General features: G+C 49.4%; 1 protein-coding gene across 1 annotated transcript in view; it reads right to left on the bottom strand.

Moving 5' to 3' along the window:
• The window catches only part of MCL1 (MCL1 apoptosis regulator, BCL2 family member), a 40304-nt gene that overhangs the window by 15828 nt on the left and 10915 nt on the right, over window positions 1-13561 (bottom strand). The window contains exons 4-5 of the mRNA XM_080369023.1: window positions 2140-2187; window positions 983-1184 (exon numbers count right to left, since the gene is read on the bottom strand). Coding sequence (XP_080225149.1) covers window positions 2142-2187 — 46 coding nt within the window. The 3' untranslated portion in view covers window positions 983-1184; window positions 2140-2141. The remainder of the gene's footprint in view (window positions 1-982; window positions 1185-2139; window positions 2188-13561) is intronic.

Genomic DNA, 13561 nt, shown 5'->3' with positions numbered 1-13561 from the left:
TATAAAGCACAGAACTTTATTCCGTCATCCTTCACTTCGGCTTTATACATAATTGTTGTGAGCGTTTTAGGAAGACTCAATAACCTATTCTATTTCATAAGCTTCTCTTCTATCTCTTTGAAAATAATTCAAGGCGTGTCAAATGAAAAACGAGCTGTTCAGAATCAAGTTCACACCCCAAAGATCCACAAGCAAGATCAACTGCTTCAATCAACAGAAAGACCTAATTTATAGCATTTCTTCCCAACTCGTGTTTCTACATGACTATTATTTTTGCCCATTTTTTTCCCTAGCATTAATTTCTGGAGCTGCGCAGCATGCCATGGAGTGCCAAATGCAGTCTGTCTGAGGCACACCGAGCTGACACGGAGGTCACATCTGATGCAGCTTTCCATCATTGCTTATGCTAGGCCACCATGTGGACAGGATTTCCTGTAGTTCCCTTTGAAAGCAATTAAAATGCTAAAATTAATTTACAAAAAAGCAGGTTTATCGTGTAACTGAAATTCTTTGATATAGTCGGTACCTAGACTCACGCTGGCTGTGAACAGGGTGAAATGGCAAAGGACTATCAGCCAGGCCCAAGGGAAGGCTCAAAGGCTGTAAAAGTTAAAGAATAGTCAGGGAAGGGATTTTAGTCCAAGCCCAAGCGGGCAAAAGAAGATGACATTAGTCCTGCTGCCTGCAGGTGTGTGGGAAAATCACCTTGAGGTGGGGGGAATTCGAGAAAATTGCGTCCTAACAGAAGCATAGTATTACGGAAAGCTTTTTTTAGGGTAGAATACAGCTATGGCCTTCAGGATGGTTGGCATGCACACAGTCTGTATCACCACAGTTCCCTAAGCAGCAGCTCAGCGCACGCGGATAGCAGTGACGGAGGACGCGCTTAAGGCAAAAAGCCAAAAGCAAACCCCTCAAAGCCCAGAACCATTCTCAGGAACACAGGAGTTAAGCCTAAAATTGGTAGAAAGCTGCCTCCTACCTCTTCCCCCGCCACCTTTCCCCCTTCAACATCAGCATATTTCCTTGCGATCCCTTTTCACAAACAAAAGACGGATGCCTGTGGTATCAGCTCGGTACCGAAGCACCACGATGCGCTTGCTGGCTACATGCTCTCTTAGAAGGCTGACAGCTTCTCTGCACACAACAGCCGAGGCTTCCTGTCTCTCTGACCTTCCCACGCCCTGTGAAATGTGAGGAAGGCAAAGACCGATAACATCTCACGGGGGTCAGGAGGAAGTCAAGATGCACTACATTCAGAGCCCAACGCGTTACCCAAAGGAATTACCACAACAGAACAAGAGGCAGGAGCGATCGGTAGACAGGCAGATAACATGCACGGCAGCAATACCCACGTCAGACTTGCAGGACACTTCCAGTCACTTCATCCTGCAACTTTGTTTTGAATTTAGTTAAAAGGTAATCAGATTCTTAACGCTCATTCTGCTTTTAATAACTTCTGGAGAAAGGCTAACACGTGGCATTGGCATTACAGTCAGAATTCAAGTATAAAAATCACGGCAAAGCTGTGCCTTGCCAAGTGACTTCCAAAGCAGGCCCTCGAGCCTTTCAACAAGACAGTCAAATCTGGAGCCCCAAGGGAACTCTGTGCCAGCTCCGTCAGTGCGACTGAGCTCTCTGACAAAGTACACCGCCATACAGAAGCGTAAGTGGGTTTACACCTCAGGCTCATTTACAATCTAGAAAAATAATACTGCCCGATTGGACGTGCTGGTTTAAGTGCCCAGCAGGCCTGGCTGCGTAACCACGAGGGACCAACAATTCCTCCCCGGCTGTTGCCCAAGCAATGAAGGTGGTGGGCTGATCAGCATTGATAACGTGCAGCTGTGGCCTTGCCTCAGCGGCAGTGGGTTGATTGACATGGACGATGTGCAGCTGTAGCTGGCTCCCGCTAAGTGGTTAAATAGCCCCGTGGCTTGTAGGAGAGGGTGTCAGATGGAGGAGGAGCAGTGTGGTCTGGCCTCTGGAGGAAGGTGCTACAAGCAGCAGCGCAGCACTCGGAAGCAGCGGGCACAGGAGCCTCGTGGGCCCTCGGCAAGTACAGAAGCTATCCCTCCGCAGTCAGCGGGCCGACTCACAAGCGCAAGGCACACGTGGAAAAGTAACATCTAGACTGACCTTCAGCGTAGCTCCCCTTGATTTGTCAACGTACAATTCCGGAGGAACCTAGGTACAAAGGAAAAACAAAAGACCCCCGTTTCCCTGGGAAGCAAATCCAAAGGCCTCTTCCCCTCGGCTGCTCTGGCCCAGGAGCTGACTGTCACGACACAGGATCAGCGAGACACCTGAGCTGCCGCCTCCCAGCCCTCCCCGGCAGTTAAACGCTTGCCCTTTGCAATACTTTTTAGAGAAATCAGCAGTCGGGGGCGAGGGGTGGGGATTCCACCACCGGCTTTCTTTTCCTTCCCTTGCCCGCTCGCAGGGGCTGAAGAGGCTCCCGAGCCGCCCCCCCGCGACAGCGTTACCGCAGCCCCAAGGCAGCCTCTGCGGCCCGCGGGGGGCGGCAGCCCCAGCCCGCTGCCACGGCCCCGGCCAGCGCTGGGGGAAAGACAAAGCCCCGCGCCGAGCAGCGGCGGCTGCAGCGGCTGCCCGGGCACCCGGAGGCGGCGGGGGGGCGGCAGGGCGCCGCGGGCCGACCCCTCTCCCGGGCCCCGCCGCCACAAGGGAGCACCGGGGCCACCCCACTGGCTGCCGCTCCTCGCCTCCTCGCTGAGGTAGCGGCGCAGCTCCGAGAAAAAAAGAAAAAGGCAGCACCGTGAGCAGCCCGCTGACCACCGTCACTGCCGGGGAGACGAGAACCGCCGGGCCCGGGCCGGGCCGCCCGCCTGCCGCCGGCACCAGGCGCTCCCTGCCGCGGCCGAGCGCCGGCCCGCCACGTCCCCCCCAGCCGGCCGCTGCCCGACGGCCGCACCCGGGCTCGCCCGCCGGCTCCCCCCAGCCCGCCCGCTCACCCAGCGCCGCCGCACGTCCCAGCCCGAAAGGCTCCCGGGCTCCCGGCGCCGCGCGGGCCGGCCATGACCCCGCCTCCCGGGGCCGCGTGAGCAGCCGGAGACCCCGCCCCGAGGCGTCAGGCCGATTCTGCGCATGCGCTGCCCTTAGTTGGGCGGGGGCGATGGCCCTTCCTTTGGCTGGAGCGCTGCTGCCATCTAGCGAAAAATAATGGGTACTGCAGCCAATCTATCTAACAGACTGCACAGTTTATTATAGGAATGGCATCAAAAACAACAAATGCTGAGAAAGAAAAACAGCTGAGCAGGTTTTTCTGAATTATGGTGACTGAATTGGATGAAAGGAGGAAGCGAAAATGCCATTTAGCAGACCCTTGGTATCACCAAGTACAGAATGAGGCCTTCCCACTTGGCTAGCACTAGCTAGGATAAATACTGGTAACAATTGGTTGCTGTTTCTGTCCCCTAAAGTCTGCTCTGAGGACTAAGGGATACATTCCTCCTCTGTGAATATCATTAACGGTATCCGGCTTTGCTTTCCTTTGGTTGTTTCTGTGTTTCTTAAAAATAGTATTTGCGTATGTGAAAAGGGAAATATATGATGCTTACTTTTTAGATTAATTGCCATGGCTGAAGTTGAAGAGTCCAGAAAAATGTAAGCTGGCTGAAGAAATGGGTTGACCTCAAAGTTGTGTCTATCTCCAAACAAAAGAAATCCTGTTTCTCCTGATGAGGATCATTGTTAAATAGCCATCACATTACCACATCACCAACATATAATGCCTAATGTTATCTGTGTGTATATGTAACAAAATCATACGTGCATTTATTTCTCGTTTGAGAATGCTGTCTATGGAGGGGTTCTCTGCGCTGTAGTTCAGAGACCTGTAACTTAGGCTTCATTTAGACCTGAATACACCACCTAGAAAAGAATCCAGTTTTGATGCAAAAGCAAAGGGGACAGACGTTCTACTTCTTTTAGAAGTTGTTTCAGTGGCTAACTGCCTTCACTTAGACCTCAGTTTCACTTTTTTAAAAATGTGAATGGTTTTAGTGTTCAACAATAGGTTCTTCACATATGTCTTTTGCATAAATGTCAGTTCCTGTTAAAATCAACTTATAAAATACTACGCCAACTAACTCAAGATGCTCCACCAAAGTCACGCACCCCAAGGGAACCTTTCAGCCCCCTCTTTATACAAGTCACTCATGTCTATTCATTAACTTCCCGGGAACACATTAACATACCTACTGAAGGCCTCGAAGCCCGGCAGCCAGCACCCCGCCCCTCCTCCCGCATCCCCCTTGGCCCACCGGAGGCCTCGAAGCCCAGCAGCCGGCACCTGCGTCCCCACTCGCCCCAGCCCACCAATGCCCCCCCCCATCAGCAAGGCAAAGCAGCCGGCTGACAGCCGTACCCCAGCAGCCGGCTGAACCCTGTGCAGTTACCGTATAAATAAAAAGCTGTTTCGTGGCCTTTGTATCCATCAGCTTGGAGCAGTAAGGAAGGGATTGAAGCAGCTGGGTTAGTGATCTCAGCACCCTCCAGAACGGGAGCCTGGCTGCTGGGGACCACGGGCCTCGCACCTCCTTCCTCTGAGATGGGGAAAAACATTTCCCTGGATGGAAATCTGACAGGGACCTCCCGCTCTTGAAAACCACCTTGCGACTGGTTTCAACAAAGGCACCACTGACATCCCCTTAGTCCCCAGCATTGCAAATGCTTCTTCATTCATTTGTTGGCATAAATATATGCATCTCTGACAACCATAATAGTACTTTAAAGCAATGAAAAAAATCAGCTTATAGAAGACCACAAAAAGAACAGTTATTTTTCTATGCACAAAGCGAGGCTTTGATTCTGCTTGCTGCTGGGTATTCTCCGTACTTTGTCCAGAAGAATCTTGAACCGACTGGAACCTCCAGCACTGCCGCAGCATAAATATTACACAACTATAATATATCCCATCAACTCAGCACATAGAGCTCAGAGGTCAGCCCCCACAAAAATTAAAGAGCTATGACATGCTGAGTTACTGGGCTGCAGCTATAATAATTCCATAATGCACAGCCTGCTCAGAGGGAAGAACAGGTAGAGAGAACTGTTTACAACTCCAACAAACCAAGCGTAAGAACAGAGAAGAAAGAATAAAGTCACCTGGATTTTTCTCAAAACCTAGAGAAAACACTTTGCCAGATCAAACGGACTTTGTGTTTCTATTCAGCAAGCAACTGAAGGAAGATGAAGCATTACTGTATGATAACACACTCACTTGAGGAAGCAAACTGGGGACACCAGCCTGCAACCCACAGTCAGCGTACGAGATACCAGATCCCTCGGGTCCTGCTGGGATGCTGCACGGACTCACAAGCATCCAGAGAGTAATCTTGAATTTACAGGAATAAAAGCCTTTGGGGTGCTGCTCCAAACAACATAAGCTCTGCTACGACACCTGGAGCTTGCCTAAGCCGAGCCACTGAGAAGAAACACTCAGATGATGGATTTCCCTGGCTTGGCTAATTAGAGTCCAATAACTCACCAGTGCTCCTCACCCAGCTGCTCGCTGTATGTTTAACAGACTGGATTCAGTGGTCTCACCCTGGGCAGACAGTCGCTGGGGGGGCGGGGGGTGGGGTGTGCATTAGGCAGCTGCTTGCATTTGCTTCCAGCCTGACAGCTGTAGCTGAACACACACCCCGGCTCACCGGCGTTCTGCGCTCCTCCTTAAAGGGCGCTGCGTGGGCTGAGCTGCCCAACGGTGCCCTTAGATCCTCCAGCTGCTGGGATCCTCTGCCCAGAGAGCTGCTGGCAGCCCTCGCTCGGCTCCTGCGTGACAAACTGTGCCTTGCCAGGCTTACCAGCACCACCCGCCACACAAACCATCGGTGCTGCTGTGCTGAGGAAGGACGTTAATGAAATACTGAGAGCGGTGACGATGCTTGAGGTCTTCATCTTAGAGGGGCACGAAGCGGGGGAGGAGAGCACATCCTGAGCCTTCAAACCAAAACACCGGGGTGCAGTAAAAGGGAGAGAAGTTCAGCAATGAGTGGGAATGAGCTGAGCCCGCTTTCAGAACAGCCACCCAGATCACTCCAAGGGAAAGTCTCCATTTGCTCTGTAGAGCCTCACGGGCCAAACTGGAGAGAAAGTATTTGAATGAGACAGGACAGGACCAGCGAGGCTGCAAGTGAAACCGATACCAGGATTCAACGTAGTGCTACCATCAGGCTTACAAGGGCTGAGCACAGGCAGATCACCGCAGCAGGCAGCTGACAGCTCGTGCTGGCTGTCAGACAGATGATGCCTACCATAAACCCAGCATCCAGTTTGCTGGGACCGCTGTTTCTTGCAAGACTGCAAAGCTAGGGTAGCAGAGATCAAATGCACATAAGGAGCCTCTGGAGAAAAAATTAGAAAGATCAGGATAATCTTCAAAGTGACAGAAAAGGATCTGTTTCATGATGTGGGCTCACAGCTACTACAGAGAGTCCTTGCTTCAGCTTAGGCAGAAAAGAAGGGTCTGCACAGGATCACCCTGCTCCCAAGTGAGTGTTTTGGCCATGAGCTACATTAGGAATAAATAAAAGCACCTCTTCTCCTTAGGGCAGCAGTATTAACCTCTGAACACTACCTGGCTCACGTTACGGGCTAGGGCCGTACAGCCAAAGTATCTGCAGGCACAAGGCAGGGCTTCATGTCTTGAAAAGTCAGAAAGCTCAACCAATGCAGGCACAGAGTGGCCCTTCAGCACCCGTGAGCTTGGCAAAAGCTGTGCTGAGGAACACTTTGATGACAGCACTTAGATAAGGCCCTAAAGCATCCAAATCCCTTTGTGTGCATTTCCAGCAGCTTCCCTCTATAAATGAAACTGAACCGCTCTCTGATGATACTGTGCTCAAACAAGACAGGAAATTAAGAACCAACAGCAAATTCCTCAATGCCCATTAAGAGAAAAAGGGCAGTTTGACGGAAAGGCACAGCTCTGTCCATACAGATCCTGCAGCTGTCACCATGCCATGTGCCAGTGCTCCTGTTCCGAAGGACCCCACATCACTCGTGCTGCAGCAACAGCACCAGCCTCTGAGCCGGTCTGACACCAGCCGATTGCTCTCCAGGCAGAGGCTGGGGATGGACCCGCACACTGCGCTACAACACACTACGCCCAGCTTTTCTGGTAGGAGCACAGACTGGTGGCTCAGTCTTGCTTTGGCATACACAATAAATCCTCTTCTTCCTCCCGCAAAGATAAACCATCTCTCTCTGGAGTAACTGCTTAATTTGTTTTTCTATTACACTTTGCTGGAAGAGTAATACAAGGAGATCCGTTAAAAGTGAGAATCAGGATGCTATTGAACAATTTTGTTCAGTTAAACCATCTTGCCCTGTTCAGGCTTAAGTAGCACCATCACATTTCTTGCTTAGAAATCACCTGCTTACCTATAATTACCATATACACAGCGTCTCAAGGAAGCCAGGAAAGGAGAAGCAGATTTTCCAAGACTGCCCTTTTGCCCCTCCAGCCCACTGCTAAGTGGTTGAGTGCTTTCTAAATCAAGCCTTGCTGCGCAGGAAGCCTCACCTGTCACCTTTATATTCCAGTCCCCCTCTATACTATCACTTTGATTCTGCCATCCTGCAATTTATTACAAAAGCTCTACCATAGCCGAGATAATAAATAGGAGCCTCATGTTATACCTTCCTGTTATTTCTTTCAATAAACTTCAACTGCCAGACCAAGCTCACTTCCAAGGGTCTGCTGGAGATTTCCTAGCCTCACATACTATCATTTACAGTAACTGGTTCCTGCCTGAAGTATTTACAGTACTATTGTCCCTTTCCCAGCTGCCTCACCCAGCATTTGATCTCTGCTACCCTAGCTTTGCAGATTTGCAGCTCCCTCTTTATTTACTCTTTTTCTGGCACCTGGACCGCATTTCATAGAATTATTTAGGTTGGAAAAGACCCATCAGATTGAGCCCAACCATAAACCTAACATTGCCAAGTCCACCACTAAACCATGTCCCTAAGCACCACGTCTACGCGCCTTTTCAATACTTCCAGGAACAGTGACTCAACCGCTTCCCCGGGCAGCGTGAAAAAGCATAAGACCAGTAACCTCCATTCTGCTGATCTGCAATCATTTGTTAATCCACCCTTTAAGTGCACACCAAGATGGAACAAGGGACACTGCCAGCATCCCTGAACACCACTCACTCTCCTTGTTTCTGCACCATCTCTTAGTTTCTGCAGCATCAACTTGCAGCGCACAGCACAGGCTGCACGGTGTTCACATACCCACCAGCTGCTTTCACCTGCCAGGGCCCTCAGAGCTCGGGCATCAGCCGAGTTGTCCAAAATGCTCCTACGAGCCTTAATCCAACCCAAAGTGTTAGAATCTCAGTCTTCAAAACTTTCTCACTGAAAAGTTACATGTATTCATGCCCACTTACCATACGGGAGCTTCTACCTCTGGGAGAGCATAAACATTAACTCAGCTTGAAGACACCAGAGTGAAGGCAGGGAAACAACCAAAAGCAGAAACACAACCCCCCAAGCCGGCCTGGGCTGGCTCCAGCCTTGTGTCTGCTTCTCCAGCACACACACACACACATTACTGGCTGCCAGAAGAGTAAATATTCTGCATTTCCTGGCTTGCTGCTGTAATACTACAGCACTGGCTGCAACCCCAAGGCGTTACAGAGGAAGCTTTGGCTTCACCACCAAGTTACTGCTCATCCTTCAGTGAAGGGGTGAGGCTGGACAGCCTGTTAAGAATCATCTGCTCCCTCCTGGAGTGCTCTAGCCTCTGTATTTTCTCTAGATGCATTTTAAATCCATAGGTGACTTTCTGAGAAAAAGCAATTCGTGTATACAAGGAAAGCAGTGAGCTTTGCAGTCACTTCTACCAGGGCCATCTGTCCAATTTTTCATAGCGAGCCTTCACAGCATTTTGTAGACAGAGCAAGAATAACTCGTCTCACCCCTCATTTACAGACTGGGCAACACAGGGGAAAAGCAAGATGAGGAGGGCGAGAAGGTGAAGAGGTCATCACTCGGCAAGAGCACGCCAAGATAGTCTGCAGGAGCTACTTTCAGCCACCCAGGCTAGAGAAGCACATGGTGGGGGGGCTCAATCACCTAAAATTCTTTTTTTGTTGTTTTTTTCTGGATATGGAAATGTACTGGGTTACATCTGATTTCTTCCAAAACCCATTTCTAAGCCACTTTTGCAGGGAGAAGCAAAATCCTAAATGCTGATCACTCCTTCACCTTGCCATGTCCTACATCGTGTAAAACGGGATCTCTGTGTTGATGTAGTTGGATGAGAATCACGTTCAAAACCAACCTCAAAACCTGGGGACATTCTGTGGGCAAAAAAAATGAGTGCCAGAAAGCAGCAGAAGTTAGGGACCTGGGAAACAGTTCTGTGCTGTTGGGCCACCCACACCCCTGTTTCTTTGAATGCCGAGTTGTAATCCCTCCATGATGTGCCAAGGTGTTAACCCGACTGAGATCCGAATTCTCACTCCACAGAACCAGGTGTGGCTTTGGGACTGAGGACAAGGAGGCTGTGGCCCCTCCATGCCCTGGTCCATGTGCTCTGGGACATGCTGCGGTGGGAGCATCACACGGTCCCAGCCCCAGGTACCCAGGCCTTGGGCAGCGGCTGGGTGCTCCTGGAAGCCCCAGCTGCTAGCGAGGAGCAGGACATACTCTCTTTTCCCTTTCTTTTTCTCTCAGCTGTCCTGAATGCTCCTCCTCCTTTCAGGAGAGCACTCTCTGAGGCTCACCTGGAAGGAGAGAGCGCAAAACTCCCAGGGTTTCCTAAAGTTCCAGCATCAATGTAGGGGCAGAAGAAAGGATAGCTTCCACAGACCTTCCGGGAGAGGCTGAGGGCCTGCTGCAGAAGGGAAAGAATTGCCACTGATATTTTTTTGATGATAGTGGCCATGGGATGTGCCTCACCCATGATTATGGAGAAAACTTGTCCCTTGGAAATCTTTTTCATTTCCTAAGAGCTTTGATGGTTTAGAATGTCAAGTTTTTAATGAAAATTAAGCCACATGTGATGCAAGATGGAAAAATCTTCTGAACAGTGAGCACCCAGTACTGCCTCTTTTCGGGTGTCTGTGCAATAGAAGTACACAGCCCTCTGACGAGTGCCTGAGCTGTGAAGTGTAACTCATCTCTGCTGTCAGCTGGGCTTCGGCTGGATCCACTTAAAACCCACTGAATTCAGCAAAAGCTCCCTAGCTCTTCCTTTCTGGCTTTGGATGTGATCAAACATCCCCGTGCCACGGTTGCAGGACCAAAGTCAGCGATCATTGAAAAGGCTGTTCCAGGAGGGTTTTTTCCGAGTTGTGATCTACTCACACGTGGGCTGGTCTTTGCAATAAGAAGTTGGATTGGACATTCTGGAATGACTAAGCAGCAGACTTTTATAAGAAAAGAAAATAACTTTCAATCCCTAAGCTTTAGTTAATGGTGGGTGTCACACAAAAGGAGCTCGAAGGAGAGAGGAACAGTTTTGCACAAAAGCTACAGTGATGGTTGTGTACAACTTTTGGGGCTTTCTTCCGCTCCTTGTGCTACTCGCTTTCCGTACAAGAGTAGAATGGGATGGCAGGGTGACCTAAGCCAAAATCTGAGCTAGAATTCAGGCACTTTAGGCTGCTCCAATGGTTCAAGAGAGCCTTCAGACTTAAAGATCCTGCACTATGCCATCTTAGCAGACTTAAGGAAGAAAATCAGCATCTTGGAGTTCCACTGTAAGCCTTGTGGTCTCCGTTGCCTTTGCAGCAAGGGATATGTGTGTTAGCAGTACACTTAGAGCTTATCTGGTTTCAGTAGTGAGGAGGCTGCTTTCCCGTAACTGCTCAGCATCCTTCAGGTGAGACATCTTTACAAAGCTGAGCTCTTGGTTTGATGGTGGGAACAGGTGAGTGCTGCTCTCTGGAGACCGTAAAGCCCTGTCTTAACAAGGCGCTGCTGCAGGCGGTGAGCCCTGGAGCGCCCCGGTACGGAGCCCTGCGTTAGGCGCAGGTGGTGGCTGAGATGCTCTGCCTGCTTGAGGCAGTGCTCGCGCATCGCTGCCAGCAGGCTGCTGGGGTATCACGGTCAGCCGGCTGCTGGGCCTTGCTTGGGCTCTTCCTTCTCAGCTCCTGTGCGGTCGTCTCCGATGGCAGCGATACAGACAGCAGATTTTTATCTCCGGTTCTGTTTGGTGAGATTTGTGCCTTCACTGAACAGATTTCAAAGCTTGTCTAAGTGCACGGGAAGGAATTCCGAAATCGCATTTTATTCGCAGCATCACTTTCTCAGGGTGCAAAGTGATTGCTAAGCTACAAACCAGCCCAAGGGCTCCGTCAGAAGTTAGAAACCAGCCCCAAAGTTTATCTGCTGAGGGAAGAGAGGGGTCCTGTATCTTCTCGCGGAGCACCTAGTGCTGGTGCCACCCAGCCCGGAGTCAGGGACTGGCTCTGAGGCTGCCTGGAAAATCCAGGCGAACTGAAGGAATTCCGTACTGACATGGCAATCTCTCCCCAGGCCGGATTATTTGATGTAAGTTAAATGTGGGAGTTTTTGCAGAATCTGGATAGTTTTGATGGGGTCTGAAAGGTGTGTATGTTGTCCACAAAGCCCCAGTCCCTGCGTTTTGGCAACCTCCCTTTGAGATCAGCTGGGAGACTTCACGCAGAAAATCCAGCCCTTGACACATGAAAGCAACACCGGGTCAAAAAGGTCAGGATCCAGAGGCTTTTGTTTCAGCCCTAGAAATAAAATGTGAGCCTCTGTCCAATAAGGCCTCACTTGGAACTCCAAATCTTGGTATAATCTCATTTAATAATTTCTTCATTACCTTTCTAGCTCGGTTGGTCCAGCACAGGAAAGCTTCAGGCCATCCTGAAAAAGCATCTACCAATACCAAGAGATATTTATAATTAATGCATCTGGTAATTCAGGAAAATCAATCTGCCAATATTCTCCCAGAATATTCCCTTCCTTTACCTCTCCAGGTGGAGGTCTTAATTCCATTTTAGGACTATTTTTATAACATATTACACATTGTTTTACTATTTGATCAGCATAGCTTTGAACCTTTGGCTCTGCTGCATCTCTCCCAATGCTTGCAATTACAGCATACGGGAGCTCCTGCGTGTGCCTGCTGCAGCAACTTCTGAATCATGGGCGCTGTTACCAAACACTGCCCAGCAGATGTCACCCACCACCTGCCTGGAAGTCCTTAGACATTTTAGCATTTTAGCCAATTTATTCTCTTTTTCATCGTATTCGGGCACTTCGGTTCTCATGACGTTTTGAGGAATCAGGGCGCTCCCATTACTGCTCTGTTGGCCGCTCTGCTGTTTCATCAGCCTTACAATTCCCTTGTATGACCTCGTATGTCCAGGTCTGTGAGCCCTGCAATTAATTATGGCCACCTTCTGAGGTTTCTGAACCACTTCTAGTAATTTCAGTACTTCTGATCCATGCTTAATAGGTGACCCTTGTGAGGTTAGAAGTTCTCTCCCTCTCTCCAAATTGCCCCATGTGCATGTATCACTCCAAAGACGTATTTAGGGTCAGTATATATACTGGCTTGATTATCCTGTGACAATTCCAAAGCTCTAGTTAAGGCAATTAATTCAGCTTTTTTGTGCTGAAGTACTTGATGCCAAGGGCTGTGATTTAATCACATCCTCACTGCGTATCTGGATCGCATTCCCCATTCAGGGTAAAACCACTTCTGTGTGGACAGTCCCCTCCAGATTTTTCGGTGGAACATCCTTTGTATCTGGCCTGCTGGAAAAGACTCGTTCGATAGTTAATACACAGTCATGCTCTCAGTTTGTACCATCAGATACCACCAGCAAAGTGGCAGGATTCAAAGAGGTTGTTACCTTTAAACTTAGACCTCCAGTTCCAATCATAAACACTGCTTTATACTGGATCATTCTACTAGGTGATAACCAATGGTGATAACCAGGAATATTATGTCCGCATCGTTCCAGCACTGAGCTCACAGCATGTGGTACAAATACAGTGACATTTTGTCCCAAAGTGAGTTTTCTTGCTTCTTGAATCAGTAACACAGTTGCGGCCACAGCACGGAGACAGGCTGGCCATCCCTTACTCACTTGATCCAAGTGTTTAGAAAAATAAGCCCTTTCCATTCCCCCAACACTTGAGGCAAAACCCCCAAGGCGGTATGGAATCCTTCATGTACATACAGGGCAAATGGCTTATCCAAATCACGTTATCCTGGTGCTGGAGCTTCCATTAATGCCTCTTTAATATCATCAAATCCTTTTTGACATTCAGGAATCCATTCTAATACATTCCCTGGCCCTTTTATGGCCTCATATAATGGTTTAGCCATAAGTCCAAAATTCAGGATCCAAATTCTACACCACCTGGTCATTCCAAGGAATCCTCTGCATTCCCTTTTTGCTCATGGGGGTGCAATCTTACAAATGGCTTACTTTCTTTCACTGCTTAGTTTACATTCCCCTTGGGATATTTCAAACCCAAGATATGCAACAGTCATCTTGACCAACGGAACCTTCTTCTGGGAGACTGGATATCCAGCCAT

The sequence above is a fragment of the Falco punctatus genome (genome assembly GCF_963210335.1).
Source record: "Falco punctatus genome assembly, chromosome: 18".
NCBI lineage: Eukaryota > Metazoa > Chordata > Aves > Falconiformes > Falconidae > Falco > Falco punctatus.
Note: the sequence above shows the minus strand (reverse complement) of the source record. Positions and strands in the feature narration are given on the sequence as shown.